This window comes from Hemicordylus capensis, chromosome 5 (genome assembly GCF_027244095.1).
Source record: "Hemicordylus capensis ecotype Gifberg chromosome 5, rHemCap1.1.pri, whole genome shotgun sequence".
NCBI classification, from domain to species: Eukaryota; Metazoa; Chordata; class Lepidosauria; order Squamata; family Cordylidae; genus Hemicordylus; species Hemicordylus capensis.
In genome coordinates, this window is record NC_069661.1 from 33426623 (window position 1) to 33441951 (window position 15329).

Here is a 15329-nt window from a genome sequence, read left to right on the forward strand (position 1 = left end):
TACACTCACTGCACTGCAGTGCATTGGCCCTTGAGGGGGTCGGTCTGATCCCCATGAGTGGTTGTAAGAAGATAATCAGAGAGTGAATAATGTTCGGGACTGACGAATCTGCAATAAAAGTGTATGTTCCTGAGAGCACACACTAAGACTGCTGGCAAGGCAGACAGTTGGGAACGTAGAGGTAAAACAGTGGGAACTGGGAGCATGTACTCCCAACAGGTGTGCCATGTAAAGCCGCCCAAGTCTGATTCCTGTACTGTGTTACCAACATCTTACCTACTTCAAGCTGACTTCTGTAACCGGGGACTGAAGTTAGCATGACCAAGTTCCTAAAAGATCGCTAATGCAGCATGGGAACTGGACTTGGGTGGCATGACATGGCACGCCCATTAGGAGCACATGTTCCCTGTTCCCAGTATTTTACCTACACGTTCCTGATTTACTGCCTTGTTGGTGATTGTGTGAAGCCGTCCTAAGAATTTTGGATGTTTAGATAAACCAGAGGAAGGATCTACAGGGAATATGTACATTACAGTTGAGTGTTACATAAGATACACCTTTTAAAAGTGGTGATTCTCTTTATTTAGCATGGGGAGAGCAACTGGCCCTATCCAACCACAGCACAGCATCCCGTCAGTGGCTGTTGCTGGTATCTCTCTTCAATTTCTCCTTTAGATTGCAATCCTTTTGGGGACAGGGGGCCATTTAATTTATTTATTTATGTCTATGTAAAATGCTTTGGGAACTTTTGTTGACAAGCGGTCTATAAATTTTCATTGTTGTAGATATCTTCCTGTTTTGCTACATAAATAAATGAAAATAAAATGTTTGGGATATTCACAATCTTTACAGTTTTTATTCTTTAAAAGTGTCTAGAAATGGACACAGAAAATATCTAGGGACTGTGATCTATGGCTTTTCCTGGCCGCCAACCCCCCAATTGGAGAAGGCACATGAAGAGAGAGATTCTTAAATTACAGTCATACATGCTTATCAGATTTATACAATATCCTTACCTCTTATTGAGACAGCAGTAGATAATAGGATTGTACATGGTAGAACTCATGGCAAGCCAAAAGGTCGCTAGGTAGATCTGCTGAATATATTTCCACCGGTTCAAGTTCTCATCGATACCAGTAACTACAAAGTAAATGTGGTATGGCAACCAGCAGACTGCAAACGTCAGCACGACGACAATCATCATTTTCACCACCTGGAAAAGAAGTACCAATGTTGAAAACCATAGAGACAAAAGGGTCTTTTGTTCTTGGAAATACCAGATAGTTACAGGGGCCAACTAAGAACTCAGGATCAGCATTCTGGAAATATGGATAATGATGGAAAGAAACAAATCAGCATATATATATTTTTAAAAGGGAGTGTCTTTCATGACTAGATCCCTCATCCTTCCTCCCACACCCTCCTGTTCTCATGCTCTCCTTGCCCACTGAGAATATCATCATCCACAGAGCTGCAGAAATCCACTAGTCTACTAGTCTGCGCCATGTAAAAAATGATGCCTGATGAGTGAAAACAGTCCTGATGGGCAGTGTACCAACATAGCTTGATGAGTAAAATATTTTGTCTGGCTGATAAACTGAGCCAACATTTCTTCACCCTGACCATCCACTCTGCTGAACAGGCCCAAAGCCTTGGCTTTATCTTTGACTCTTATCTCCTTTGTTTCCTCTGTTCAGTCTGTCACCAGTACATGACTCTTCTCTTTTTATAATATTGCAAGAATCCTGCTCTTCTGTCTGTAAGAACTTTAGTTTGCACCCTGCCACAGCAGCAGTAGCAGTGCTGAAACACCCTTCCATCCCCATTGGGGCTGCACATCAGTGAAAATTGTCCCCCCTCCCCCCATGCAGTAGAAAACCCTGATGTGTCAGTAGGATGCCATTGTTTTAATTTTAATTCAAGTTGATTTCTGTTGTTTCTAAACACATTGTTGAGCCACTTTGGGGACCTGTAGTTTGAGAAGCAGGCACAAATTGAATAAAGAAACAGCAGGTTTATCATGAAACGACAAACCGGCCCATTCTGAGAATGTTAAATAGATTACAAAATTAACTTCGTTCCTCTCCTCTGCCTCAGAACCAATGCTCATAAAGAGACAATGCAAATCATTGCCAGGGCTCTCAAGGGAGTAGGGAATAGCTAAGAGGGGAAAGCTCCAGGTTAGATAATGAATAGAAAGACAAGATGATTTCATTCTTTGAAAGATGTGAAACTTAAAAAAGGATGTGAGCACCAGAAGTAATGCCCAAATATGATGCAGTGGGAAGATTGCAGAGGTAATCCAGTCCCTCCAGCACTTGGAGATGTTTCTAGAGGAGGAGAATGCAGTGCCTGAAGAATGGAGGATCAGTGACCTCTTCCATTTGTCTTTGACACCATGTGCATGTAAAAGGGTTTAATTGTTACTTTTCTTGTGTTCCATTTCCCCCCTCCTTCTGGATGATGACTGACGGCACAGACAGTCAACATTAAAACCAGGTTTGCTCATGTCTTGTTTCTCCTGTGGGTATTGTCTATTTGAATGTTACATAATGTTGTGTGGTGGAAAGCTTTTAATCACCTTGATTTGAGCCTCTTAGAAAGCCCTTTTCTCAGAACAGTGACCTGCCTGCCCTGGGTACCTGCAAACTCAGTGATATGCTTCTATCATACTCGGTGTGTGTAGTAGAACTGACAAAAAGGAGCACTGGTCACTCACCATGAAGGCTTCTTCTTGCTGCTGGTGTTGAGGACATCTCAGTCATGTGGGTTATCCTTCCCAGCATGCTCCAGTGCAGGATGTCATCAATTCAAATTGAAAGCCTTTAAGTGGCCCAGGAGGATAACCCCTCCCAGTTTAGTTAGAACAGCCAAGCCTCTAGAAGCTAGACAGAGAATGTATAAGACAAAAGGCTGGTTAGTTGTTAAGGTAGGTATGGTTCAGTAGGTACAGTTCAGATAGGAAAAAAGCCAGTAGCTGAGGGCACCCAGGGTGGGTCCAGATGTCTTCAACACCAGCAGCAAGAAGAAGCCTTCACGGTGAGTGACCAAGCCTTCACGGTGAGTGTAGCTGCTGGGTGAGGACATCTCAGTCATGTGGGACATGCCACAGGTAAAGACCCTAGGAGGGCAGGCACCGCTGGCTACTGGGGAGGAAAAACGTGTTGGAGAACATGCCTGCCAAAGGCTGCCTCTGCCGAATGCTAGAGGTCTAGCTTGTAGTGCCTTGTAAAAGTAGTTGGAACAGACCATGTTGCTGCTCTACAGATGTCCTCAAGGGGGGTGTTTGTAGAGAATGCTGCCAAGGTCGTCACTGAGCGTATGGAGTGAGCCATTAGCCTCAGAGGGGTAGGCAGGTGTTGTACTTCGTATGTCAGGGCAACACAGGCCTTTATCCATCTAGCCAGAGTGACTGATGATACTGGTTGCCCCACTGTGGATGGTAGGAAGGATACGAAGAGGGCTTCCATGGCCCTGAAGCGTGATGTCCGTTTGAGGTAGGCCTTTAGGCACTGGCAGACGTCTAGTTTGTGCCATTCCTTCTCCCGAGGGTGGGAGGGCTTCAGGCAGAAGGAGGGCAGAACGAGATTCTGGGATCTGTGGAAGACTGAAGCAACCTTTGGTTGGAATGAGGGGTCTGGAATCAGTGTCACTGAATCCGCTGAGAATATGCAGAATATACTGTTGGTGGATAGCGCCCTGAGCTCTGACACTCGCCTGGCGGAGGTGATGGCTACCAGGAACGCCGTCTTCATGGAGAGTATCCGTACTGAGATAGAGTGCAGCGGCTCGAATGGGTGTGTGTGCAGGACTCTGACTTTGTACAGGTCCCAAAACGGAAACCTGTGTACCACCAGTGGTGATATAAGCATCGCTCCACGCAGGAATCGCTTCAAGCTAGGATGGGACAATATGCTTTCCCCCTTCGGTGGTGTAAGGAGAGTTCCCAGTGCCGCTGTGTGGCACTTAATGGTATTTGCCTGAAGACCCTAGTCCAGACCATCCTGGAGGAAGGCCAATAGCTCCTGGAGGCCGCAGTCAGTGGGCACGAGCTTGCATTGTCTACACCAGTGCAGGAATACACTCCATGTGGACTGGTAGATTCTGTTTGTGGAAGGTCATCTGAATGCCAACAGGGTGTCCAGGACTCTCTTGCCATAACCCAGGCAGCCTAGCAGGCTGTGTTTAGTCACCAGGTGGCAAGCCTGAACCAGGTTGGCTCGTGGTGCAGAATCGGGCCTTGGTTGAGTAGATCGTCTCTTGTTGGGAGGAACCATGGGCTGTCTTCCGCTAGATGCAGGATCTCCAGGAACCACAGGCGGCGTGGCCAATGAGGTGCCACCAGGATCACCTGTGCGTCCATCAGCCAGACCCAACGTAGGAACCTGGTGAGTAGTAGTACTGGAGGAAAGGCGTACAGGAGCTCTCAGGGCCATGGGCTGGACATGGTATCCACTTCCTCTGCTCGCGGACAAGGGAAGCGTGAGAAGAAGTGTGCCAGTTGGGAGTTGTGCTGGGGCGCGAAGAAGTCCACTTCTGCCCAACCCAGAGCTTCTGTGATGAGCCTGAAAACCTCGGGATTGAGCCTCCACTCCGCTGGATGGCGCTCCTGACGGCTCAGCCAGTCCACTTGCGTGTTCATTGCACCGCAGATGTGGTGAACTATGATGGAGGTGAGGTGTCTTTCTGCCCACTGCAATGGGAGAGTTGCTTCTTCATGTAGGGAGTGGGATCTGGTCCCTCCCTGGTGGTTTACGTGTGCCTTATTGGTCATATTGTCTGTTCTGATGAGCACATCCTTGGAGTTGACCGGTTGAGTGAAGGCCTTGAGTGCTAGCTGAATGGCCCTCAACTCCAGCCAGTTCATGCTGGGGCGTTTCACTTGAAGAACCCACATTCCTTGGGCTGAACATGAGAGACAATGTGCCCCCCATCCGTGGGAGCTGGCGTCTGTCATCACTATCACTCGAAGGGGGTCCACGATGAGGTCTAGAATCCTGGCCATTCTGTCACTGGGGATAAATAGTCTGTCCGGTATGGTGTCTATGATTACTCCCAGGTGTTGGATTTGCGTGGAGGGTGTCAGCTGACTCTTGGACCCATTTACTAGGAATCCGTGCGCAAATAGTGTCTCGAGCTTCTTGGACGGCCTCTGTAAGGTCGATGGATGCCAGTAGATCCCCGTGATGCAGGTTTTCTACTATTGAACGAAGCATCTCCATTCTGAACCTCCTGTGCTTGATCCATCTGTTCAAGTACTTGAGGTCCAAGACTACCTGGGATGTTCCTTCTTTTTTGGGCATGGTGAACAAGATGGAGTAGATACCTTGACGGTGCTGTAGTGGTGGGACAGGTTCTACTGTGTTGATGTTGAGGAGGTGATCTATTGCTTGTTGTAGAGCACTGTGTTTTTGGAGTGATTTTGGAGCGTTGGAATAAAGCTGTGTCAGGGGATTGAAGTTAACTCTATTCTGCACCCATCCCTGATGGTGTCGAGGACCCATTTGTTGGTTATGGAGGTCTCCAATGCGTGAGAGAACTGAGCTAGGTGACCTCCCACTTGGCCTGAGCCAGAAAGCCTGCATGACTTTCTTTGCTGGCCAAATTGCTGCTTAGGTGGATTAGGTCTGACGTTGAAGCATTGCCTGTTCCATCCAGTGCGCTATTGCCTGGAGTCCCTTTCAGTGAGGCGGTAGCCAGGGTGAAAGGGCCGAAGGGGTTGGTTGAACCTCTTCTTTGGTCACTTCTCCTCCTTGCGTATGGTGGATGAAAGCACCTTCTTCTTGTCCCTGGTCTCCTCCAAAATGTCCTTTAAAGCCTTGTCCCCGAAAAGCTTGGTGGTGGAGAAGGGGACTACCACCAAGTTTGATCGAGACGTGGGGTTGACTTGCCAGAGTTTCAGCCACAGAGCCTGCCTGGCTACCACGTTGTTGGCCGTGGCGTGTGCCCTGAAGTGCACAGCATTGAGCGTTGTATCTGCTATGAAGGCTTGTGCCTTTTGGATCTTTAAGAGTATCTGTCTCTGCCGATGGAGGTCCAGCATTGGAGACTGTAACAGCTTGTCTGTCCAGAGGAGGGCGGCCCTGGACAGGATGGAGGCTGCAATGGATGCCCTTATGGAGAGGGCATTCATTATTCTTTTTCAGCTGAAACTCTAGTTCCCCCCCCCCCCCGTGAGGTACTTAAGGACCAACTCCCTGTCCTTAGGTAACACGGCTCCCGATGTAAGAGTCTACGTGAGTGTCAACCGGAGGCACTTGGAATAAGGTGGCCGCTGAGGGAACGAAGCTGTAATGCTTAGTGGCTAAGGTAGTGGTCTTTCTCTACATGGTTGGAGCCTGCCACTCCTGGTGCAAAACCTCTGCGAAGGCTTCCGGTAGGCGAAACTGGAGGTCAGAAGATGGTGTGGTGGGAAGCACCAGAGACTCCCTAGAAGGGGTAGTGTGGTCCTTCAAGCGTTCAATTGTGAGGCCCGGGGTTTGAAAAACCCTTTCACGAAGAGTTTTGAAAAATCCTCTGAGGAAAACAATTTGTGTGCATGTGGGACCTGTTCTATTTGATGGCCATCCGACCATTCCTCTTCCTTTTTTGAGTCTGCTCCAGGATCTGGCTCAGTGGGTAGATCCTTGGGCAACCCTGGCTTGGTGGGCTCCTCTGTGGGGATGCCTAAGTCTTGGGAAGGCAGGGGATCCGCGGGCCTCCTATTCAGCCTTTTCTACCATGGCTTCTCGCCCTAGGGCTCCTCTTCCTCCTTTTAGATGGAGATCCTGAAGAGACTGAGGGCTCTGATCCTCCGATAGGGAGGGGGAGGAGTGGCCCAACCTGCGCCTTGCCCGTTTCTTGTGGGGTCTGGCTGGTGGGAGGCTGCCCATAGTTTTCTGGAGCATGCCAGCAAACTAGTCCATCCATGCCTGTGTGCCCGGTATAGTTGGGGGGGGCAGGGGAATTTGGTGCTTCAGGGGCCCTTGGTGTCGGGGGGGTGGTATCTAGGGGCAGTATTCCCATGGGTAATGCCAGCCTTACATGCCCATACTCACTCCCTCCTTGCTCGGATCGTCTGTCTGTCTGAGCTGCTGAAGGAGCATGGTCACGGTGGAGTCTCCTGTGCCCTCGTCGCCCCCTGGGGTCACCTCCTGGGCCTCGCTGTCCTGCTCATCCGAGCCCTCCGCCAATGCTCGTCTGAGCCCTCTGCACATTTTTTACGTGCCATTTCCTTTTTCCTGGCTGGCGCGGCGGTGGTGCAAGGTTTGGCAGGCATGCCAACAGCTGTGGTGCGCTGCAATGGACTCCAATTGGTCTCCTCCTGTGCCAGATGGTCTGTGGGGCTCTCTTGGCAGGCACGGGGCGAGGTCGAGAGGTCACGCCTCCTCGTGCATTCTCTTGTGGCCCAGTCTGCGGCATGGTGATCCGAAGTTGGATCCATGCCCTTGCGGCTCCCGCCAGCTCCCTATTTGGACCCGTGGTCTGTGGCAGGGTGGCTTGAGAGGCGGAGATCAGCATGTGGTAGCGCTGGGCTCCACTCTATGCTGCTGGCTCTGTTATCCTCTCCATCGTCCTCTTTGTTTTGGGCAGCAGGGCATGTAAAATGTCCAGATCCCGGGGATCCATGGAGGGAGGCAGCAGGCAGGAGGAAGCGTGAGGAGGAAGGAGCTGGGAAGCAAACGGGGGCCACGAAGGGAGTGGAGATGGGGAGAAAAGCAGAGACGAACGGGAAGGCAAAGCATCAAAGGGAAAGGGGCTTGTTTTTTTAAAAAGAGAAACGGCAAGAGGAGAGCGTTTGGAAGAGTTCAAAGTGGCAGAGGAAGTAAGGTATAGAGGTAAAGGCAAGGCTAGAGGAGCGCTGCTCCATCGACTGTGCTGGAGCATAGCAGGATGAACTAAACTGGGAGGGGTTATCCTCCCGGGCCACTTACAGACTTTCCATTTGAATTGATGACGTCCTGCACTGGAGCATGCTGGGAAGGATAACCCACATGACTGAGATGTCCTCACCCAGCAGCTGAGAACAAAACATCCCCAGTGCTGAAGATAGTGGGGCTATTCTCACGATTGGGAAAAATCGGGCTAGGAAAGTCTAGCCCAATTTTTCCCAATCGTAAGAACTACCGGGCTCAGCTGCAAGCCCAGTGGTTCGCAAGCGGGTCGCCCTCTGAAGTGCCCCTGCACTAAAACCAGGTTTGTGGAGTGGGCACTCCGCAAACCTGGTTTTAATAATTGTGAGTAGTCACGGCGCGGCTCTGCGCCATACCTACTCACGAGGAGACCCCCGGAAGGGAGGCAAAAAGCCGCCTCCCGGCTCCGGAGGTCTCGCCAGCATGTCCTGTGCACTCGCGCAGGGCATGTTGGAGCTTGCGGGGGCCGATCGGCCCCCACTCCCCCCAGCCCCTGCCGGCTCTGTTGCAGAGCCGGCAATTGTGTGGGTGGCTGATCCGGCCACCCAGGGCTCTCTCCATGCTCACCCTGCAAAACTGGGTCTCACGGATCGTGAGACCTGGCTCAGTGTTTAGAAATTCAAGAATAAAGACTGCATTTATCATAAGTCCGTGGATGCCATCAAGGAAATTTTAAAGAACTGACTAAGGTACCAGTAACTGCAGGCCAGATTTTGCCATTGAAATGAAAACATCAGTATATTCAGTATTCCGGATATTAACCAGTTCTTAACCCTAACTGGGAAAGAGGCATGTGAGTGATGATTATTGGTGACCAGAGGTCCACAAATTTAGGATTAGCTCATTAGCCAGCCATTATTTATGCTTACCACTCTCCTCCCCCAAATCTCTTCTGGCGCACAGGCAGAGGGCTTAGGAGGGAAGCGGGTCTCCTGTCATTTTGCACTAGGATATGAAGAGGGTAACATACTGTGAAGCTATTCACACGTGCAACCAAAACTGGGCTAAGGAGGCCCAGCTTGGTTTTGGTTGCACGTGTGTACCACTGGGAGCCTCATGGCTCCTGGTGGCAGCATGGCGGCAAGCCCGCTTAGGGAGCCCACCGCTTAGCCTGGGTTTGGGGCACAAGGGTGCCCAGAAAGTGGATTAAATGCCTGTGTGTCCATGCTGTGTAGATTTGCATGGCTCCTGCACACAAGTAGCTTTCTGGCCTGTGTCAGAAGGCTCCCCATAATGCCCTGCACACTCGTGCAATGCATTATGGGTGTTCCGGGGTGCTCCTGGCCCCCAAACCTCCCAGCTGCCAGTAGCAATCCACTTGCCCAGCCAGAACTGAAGTCTGCAGGGGAGGTAAGCATTTCGTGGCTTCCTCCCCTCATCCCTTTAGAGGTCTTTCTCCGACTGTGAGAAAGGGCTTTGTGTGTGATCCCTCTCCTACTGTTCAAAAGGAATTCCTGCTCTTTTTTACATTCTGAAAAAATAATAATGGAAAATGAGATCTCTGGTGAGAAGATCTGTGTGGTGCTGGGTATTCTGCTCGCCAGGGGTACTCATCACTGGTAAGGTGGCAAGTGGATTTATGATGACAATGGAACGTGGCAACAGGCAATTTTGGGACTAGGGTTGCTCAATGACACCCCTGCTCCCTGTCAACATAGCTTTCAGGCAAGAAATAGTTGCTGAACACAGGCTTAGGCAATGGTACAGTCAACAGACACATGAAAAACTAGAGGAAGTGAAGTGAAAATATGCCTCTTAAGAAGCAGATATGGCAACAGCCATGGTTAAATATCTTTGGAAGTGCAATTGCTCATTCTGTCCTTCCCAGCAACAAGGGACTTTGTTGTTTTGATTTAAAATTCTTTGTTCTTGTAACTGTTACCATTTTAATATGTTTTAATTCACTGTCATGCAAGATGACTGAAAATATATGCTAAATTATTGCTTCAGATATGAATTTGGAGAATTGGGAGCTAGAGCATGAAAAAATTGCTTCATTCAGTGCTTCCTTCGTCCCATAAATAACCATAGAAAATTATAATCCAAAATGCTCCAGCAATCATCACTACCTATTATCTTTCACTAAAAAGTTATCAGCATGAGTTTATCTGTTTATTCGCATTTTTTTGCCAACAAGAAAACTATATTTCCCCCTAAAGATTAGGCAATATATTGCTAGAGAAGATATTTTGCTTGTATTCATTGGGAGCCTGCTTTTCATTTTCCAGCAGGGATGTTTGTCTCAGTTTAATGCTGCAAAGTCATAAAAGAGGTAAAGGGAATTTGATTGCCTGATTCTTACTGACTAAAAACAAGTTATTTGCTTAGGCCAGACCCAGATGTTATAGCTGATGTGTGTCTATTGTCAAAAGCAATTCCGCAACATTGTGTTTTCCTGCATTCTATCCTTGTCGTGTTTAGTAATTAAAAAATGTGACATCACTGCTTTATGGATTTCTCGAACCCTCTTCTTTTTTCATTGGCTACCCATTGTTGGGGGCAGGGGCAGGAGGATGCAATACAATGTTTTGCATTATTAAATGTAATTCAGATAGTAGCTGGTAGTATACCTGGAAGAAAATGCTACAGAATTAAACAAGATCTCAAGTAAAAGGTAAAACAAACATGTGCAGTAGGGGTGTGCACGGAACCAGCTGGTCAGGTTTGGTTTGAGTCTGGACTGGACCCAAACTGAGCCAGGCCAGTTCGGTCTGGCACCCCCTTGAACCTCCCCGGTCCAGTCCACAAACTTTTTAAAAGAAATTTTTTAAACTTACCTACAGGGGAGTTGTTGGAGGGGTTGGTGGGCGGGGGGGGGGGGCGTTCCAGCAGAGGTTCCCCCTTCCCCTGCCGGCCTCCCTTGATGCCCAGACCGGCCAGCTTTTTGGCCTGTTCTGGCCTTCCCCCTCTGGCACGGTGGCCATTTTGGAGGCCGCCACGCCTGTGCACTTGCCACCACGCTAGAGGGGGAAGGCCCGAATGGGCTGAAAAGCCGGCCAGGGCCAGCAGGCGGAGGGGAAAACTCCACGGACATACCCCCACCGCCTCCAACAGCTCCCCTGGAGGGAGCAAACCCTGCCCCCCCTGAACAGTTGTGTGTGTGTGGGGGGGGTTCGGTCTGGGGTTGGACTGAACCGGGGATGGTTCAGTTCAACCCCAAACGGTCAAACTGAACCGAAACGTGCTGAAACACTCAGGTAATCCTCAGAGACCCTATTCCTACTGTTCCCTGTTCACTAGAAACGCTGAGCATCATGGGACAGGGCCTGTATAAAGAAGGTATACAAGTCTCCTCTGCGTTTAGTCTTAAAAGTTACTTTGCAATGACATGGATGATATTTGGGGGTCATTTTTTTAAAAAATAGCCTAATCATTTCCATCTGAGGAATAGTCAACAGATTGAACATGCTTTTGTAGCAATATTAAAAGAACCACAGGAGGCAAGCTAGTTAAGTTATGTTTTCTGTGAGGAACCAGGAACAAATTAAGGGAACTCCCACTTGGCTTTGGAGGAGAGGCTGCGAAATGAGAGAGCTCTGTAAAATAAAATAAAATATCAAGTTTGTCAAAAAGTCTCTGCTGGTATGTTTCCCAGACTATGGGAAACACCTATATCGGGCAGCAGCGATATAGGAAGATGATGAAAAGCATCATCTCATACTGCAGGAGGGGGCAATGGTAAACCCCTCCTGTATTCTATCAAAGAAAACCACAGGGCTCTGTGGGCGCCAGGAGTCGACACTGACTTGAAGGCACACTTTACCTTTAGAAAGGCAGAGGGGCCATTTACATGAAATACTGGGCAGCCAGGCAGGCAGGGGGAAGGCTTCCTAAACCTTGCCTCCCCCCCAACAATCCTTTGCTGCTTGGTGGGAGCGTGCTCTATGCCCCCACACAATCAGCCCTACTCCGTGCAGCGTGGAGAAGGGCAGATTGCTCCGAGTCCAGGGCTAGTTTTTCCCATCCTCCAAGAATCCCACAGTGCACTGGGGGATTCCCCCAGGGCATGGGCAGTCTAGGTGCCCATCTCTGTGTCCTTTCTCTGCAAGCAGCTCACACTGACACACAGCCCCAGAGCCAAGGTTAAGAGCACTTTTGCGACCTTAACCTTGGCTACGAGCCAGGCTACGGAGTTGGTTTTTTGCACTGCAGCACTGCCAGGATCCTGGCGGTTCTCATGATGCTTGTGAGAACAGCCTCAGAGAGGCTGAAACAGCTTGAGGCCAATAAACAAATATTGGCCTCAAGCCTGAAACAGCTTGAGGCCAATAAACAGCCATCTGTGCGCTTTTCAGGTCTCCTTTCTACACTACATGCTTGTATTTGGTGCCCTCTCATCTTTCCTTCTTCCTTTTCTTCCTGTTCCTGCTTCTTTGTTCTCCCTCTGTTGGAAGTGTGGAGGGTGGTGAGGTGCAACCTTTTCTGTGGTAGCACTGAGGGTGGGGAACGTATTCCCCAAAGACGCTCACCTTACCCCTTCTTTATTAGCTTGCTGGCATTGTGCAAAACTAGTTTTATTTCAAAGGATGGTTGGGTTTCACTATGACTGGCTTATACTGTTGGTGATTCAATGTTCAATTTTCTACAATGATCCAGCTAAGCTCCATTTTCTTTTTACTGTTCTGAGTCAGTTCTGTTGATGTTTCTTGATATTGTTATGTAAATAACTCCTGTATGTCCCTGTGCAGACTGTGTTGCAGTCAATACGTTGGGTACCAATTACTTAAATAAATGCCCTAAATCTGTCAAATTTCAGTTTTATGTGTAGTGACTGCAACAAAAATAAGTTGGAATGGAACATAGAAAAAAAGACTGGGAATTGTGTTACTATAGTACCTATCAATTTATCTGAAATTCTTTCACAATGGAAAATGTATGGGTAAAATGTTGAAATAACACTATTAATTTTCAGGAGAAGCCTTTCAGACAACTGAATGTATTCACAAAACACACAGATTATGCAGATAACACGTCATGCTTGCAGGCAATGCAGAAGGACTTGCCATATGACTATAAGGCTGTTCTCATAAGCACTCAAGACTAGGCTAGGACAGCGAAGCCTGGGCTTTGACGGCCTGTGAGAACTGGCAGGAGCCAAGCAGTTTCCACTGGTACTGTGGCAGCAAACCTGCCTATGGAGCCCGCTGGTTAGCTGAGCTTAAGGGTGCGAGTGCAGCCTTAACTCGGGCTAGCTGCTCATTTGCAAGTGCTGGCTGCTCCCAGCCGGCAATGGCACAGGAGTGGGCTACCAGCTGCCGCAATTGCCATAAGGCACTGCGTACTTGCATGGTGCATTGTGGGATTTCTGGGGGCCGGGTCAACGCATCGCAGCTTCCGCACTAGGGGTGTGTACAAAACCAGTTGGCCTGGTTTGGTTTTAGTTGGGACTGGACTTGAACTGGACTGGGCACGTACGGTTTTGCACACTCCCCAACACCCCCTGGTTCGGCTTGAATTAATTTTTTTTAGATCTACTGTCTCGGGGGGGGATGCTGCCATGGCCATGGGGGTGTCTTTGGAGGTTCCCCCTCCCCCACTGGCCTCCCCCAGTCTTGTAGGCCTGGTTCAGGTGGTTTTTCAGCCCAGTTTGGACCTCTGTGTAACTGCGGCAGCTGTTTTGCAGGCTGCCATGCATGCACAATGGAAACATGCGTGAACAGTGCCCCCTAGTGGCGATGAGTTGATTAAAATTTTTTTTTTAGTCAGAACCCCGAACTGGCTAGAGGGGGTGGGGTTCGGCTCGACTTTGGTTCCAGTTTGGGGCCAGTTCGGTTAGAGGCCAGCTCAATGCTGAGCCCTCGAACTGGGCCTGTTCAATGTCAAGCTGGTTCGAATTTGAACCGGTTTGCCAGTCCCTACCCTGCACCTCTGCACTCCCTGGGCGCCACACCCAGACGACCTTCAGAGATTGTCTGTGGGGAAGGCAGCCTTCTGCAGCCTTCTCTGCCACCCGCTTGCCTGCCCGGTTGTGAGAACAACCTCTATATTGCATGGTGGAGCTCAGAAGAGTACCAAAATGGCTGAAAATGAAAAGTGCCTTTAAGATCAGTAGATAAGAAGAGGGAGATGCAAGCTGACTTGTGGCTGACAGAAGCATGAAGATGTTTGATAATGTCTCCATTACTCAACATCAAAAATAGAAAATGCTTTTATCAGGAGTGGGTTGGAGGCAAGCCAGCATAATTTTACAGTGATGGGGCATTTGAACTCTGACCTACATACTACAAATGGAAATAATCACATCAGTGCATTAATAAGTTCCAGGCAGTGGCAGCTGGTGGCTCCTGGAAATGGTGGGGCAGTATGCAGGGCAAGTCATGGGTGGAGAAAGGGGTAAGAAAGGGTGGAGCTAATTGTGGGTGGAGCTAAGAGCAGGCAGGTCCATTAGTAATATCAGATGATACCAACTATTTCTTGGCCTGATATCAAAACAGACAAGTGGGTTACACGTAACCCACTGATTAATCCCATATATACCGCCTAGGAATGCACGTGTCAGGCAGTATAGAAATAGGATAGATGGGATACATAGCATTGTGCCAAATTATTTCTAATTATAATTTATTTAATGTTCACAAGCTTTACAAAGTATTTTGTGATATAACCAGAACTGCCTTCTTAAAAACAACCCCACAAAAAACCCCATAATGAACACCCCATTACTAAAAAGCCTGAAGAGCTGTTGTCAGCCAGTGTAGACATTACTAAGAATGGACCGCTGGTTTGAGCTATGCATGCTTGTATCTTATGGATGTCTGGAAATTGTGCATGACTGGCTTTGTAGCTGGATGCAAAAAATCTAAGATGTATTCTATATTATGCACACATATACACACGGGGTGTGGGGTGGGGTGTGGATCTCAGTGTATCTTTCAACATTTCATGTCCAAAATACATTTTGGAAAAAAGTGGATGGCAATGTTTTGTCTGGTGACTTAAAAAGCTTTGCAGGGGAGAGGATGGCTAAAAGCCTGGACAGATTTGAAAAATATAGATCTTTGGAGAAAGAAAATAATTTGATGGTGTTTGAAAAATGTATCAGGCAATAACATAAAAAATGTTCACACACACACACTTTGGCTGCCATAAATCATGATTCTGCAACATAAAGCAAATGTCACAGTTTTGCTTTTGTTCCTATCCAAAATCAGTCACCCCAGGCAAACGCAAAGTGTGGTTCAGATGTAGAAGACAGAGCATATGCTATCTAGGGCTAACAAGATTAGATTCTACCAAAAATAATAAGCGTATATGCAGATGCAGAATACAAATGTAGCAGTTATTCTTTTCTTGGCAATACCAATGCACAGAGTCCTTCTGCAGCAATGGTCTTGGCTCTGTTCTGGTGAACTTTCTCTCCCCTCTCTCCTTCTACTTCCCAACCCATTCCAGCATGCAGAATGTGCTGGACACTTAAATGCCAGCAGGGGCACCTGT

At 48.5% G+C, this 15329-nt stretch overlaps 1 protein-coding gene across 1 annotated transcript in view; it reads right to left on the reverse strand.

Moving 5' to 3' along the window:
- TACR3 (tachykinin receptor 3) overlaps positions 1-15329 on the reverse strand; it is a 96429-nt gene that overhangs the window by 15662 nt on the left and 65438 nt on the right. Inside the window, exon 4 of the mRNA XM_053251423.1 lies at positions 1017-1213. Coding sequence (XP_053107398.1) covers positions 1017-1213 — 197 coding nt within the window. The remainder of the gene's footprint in view (positions 1-1016; positions 1214-15329) is intronic.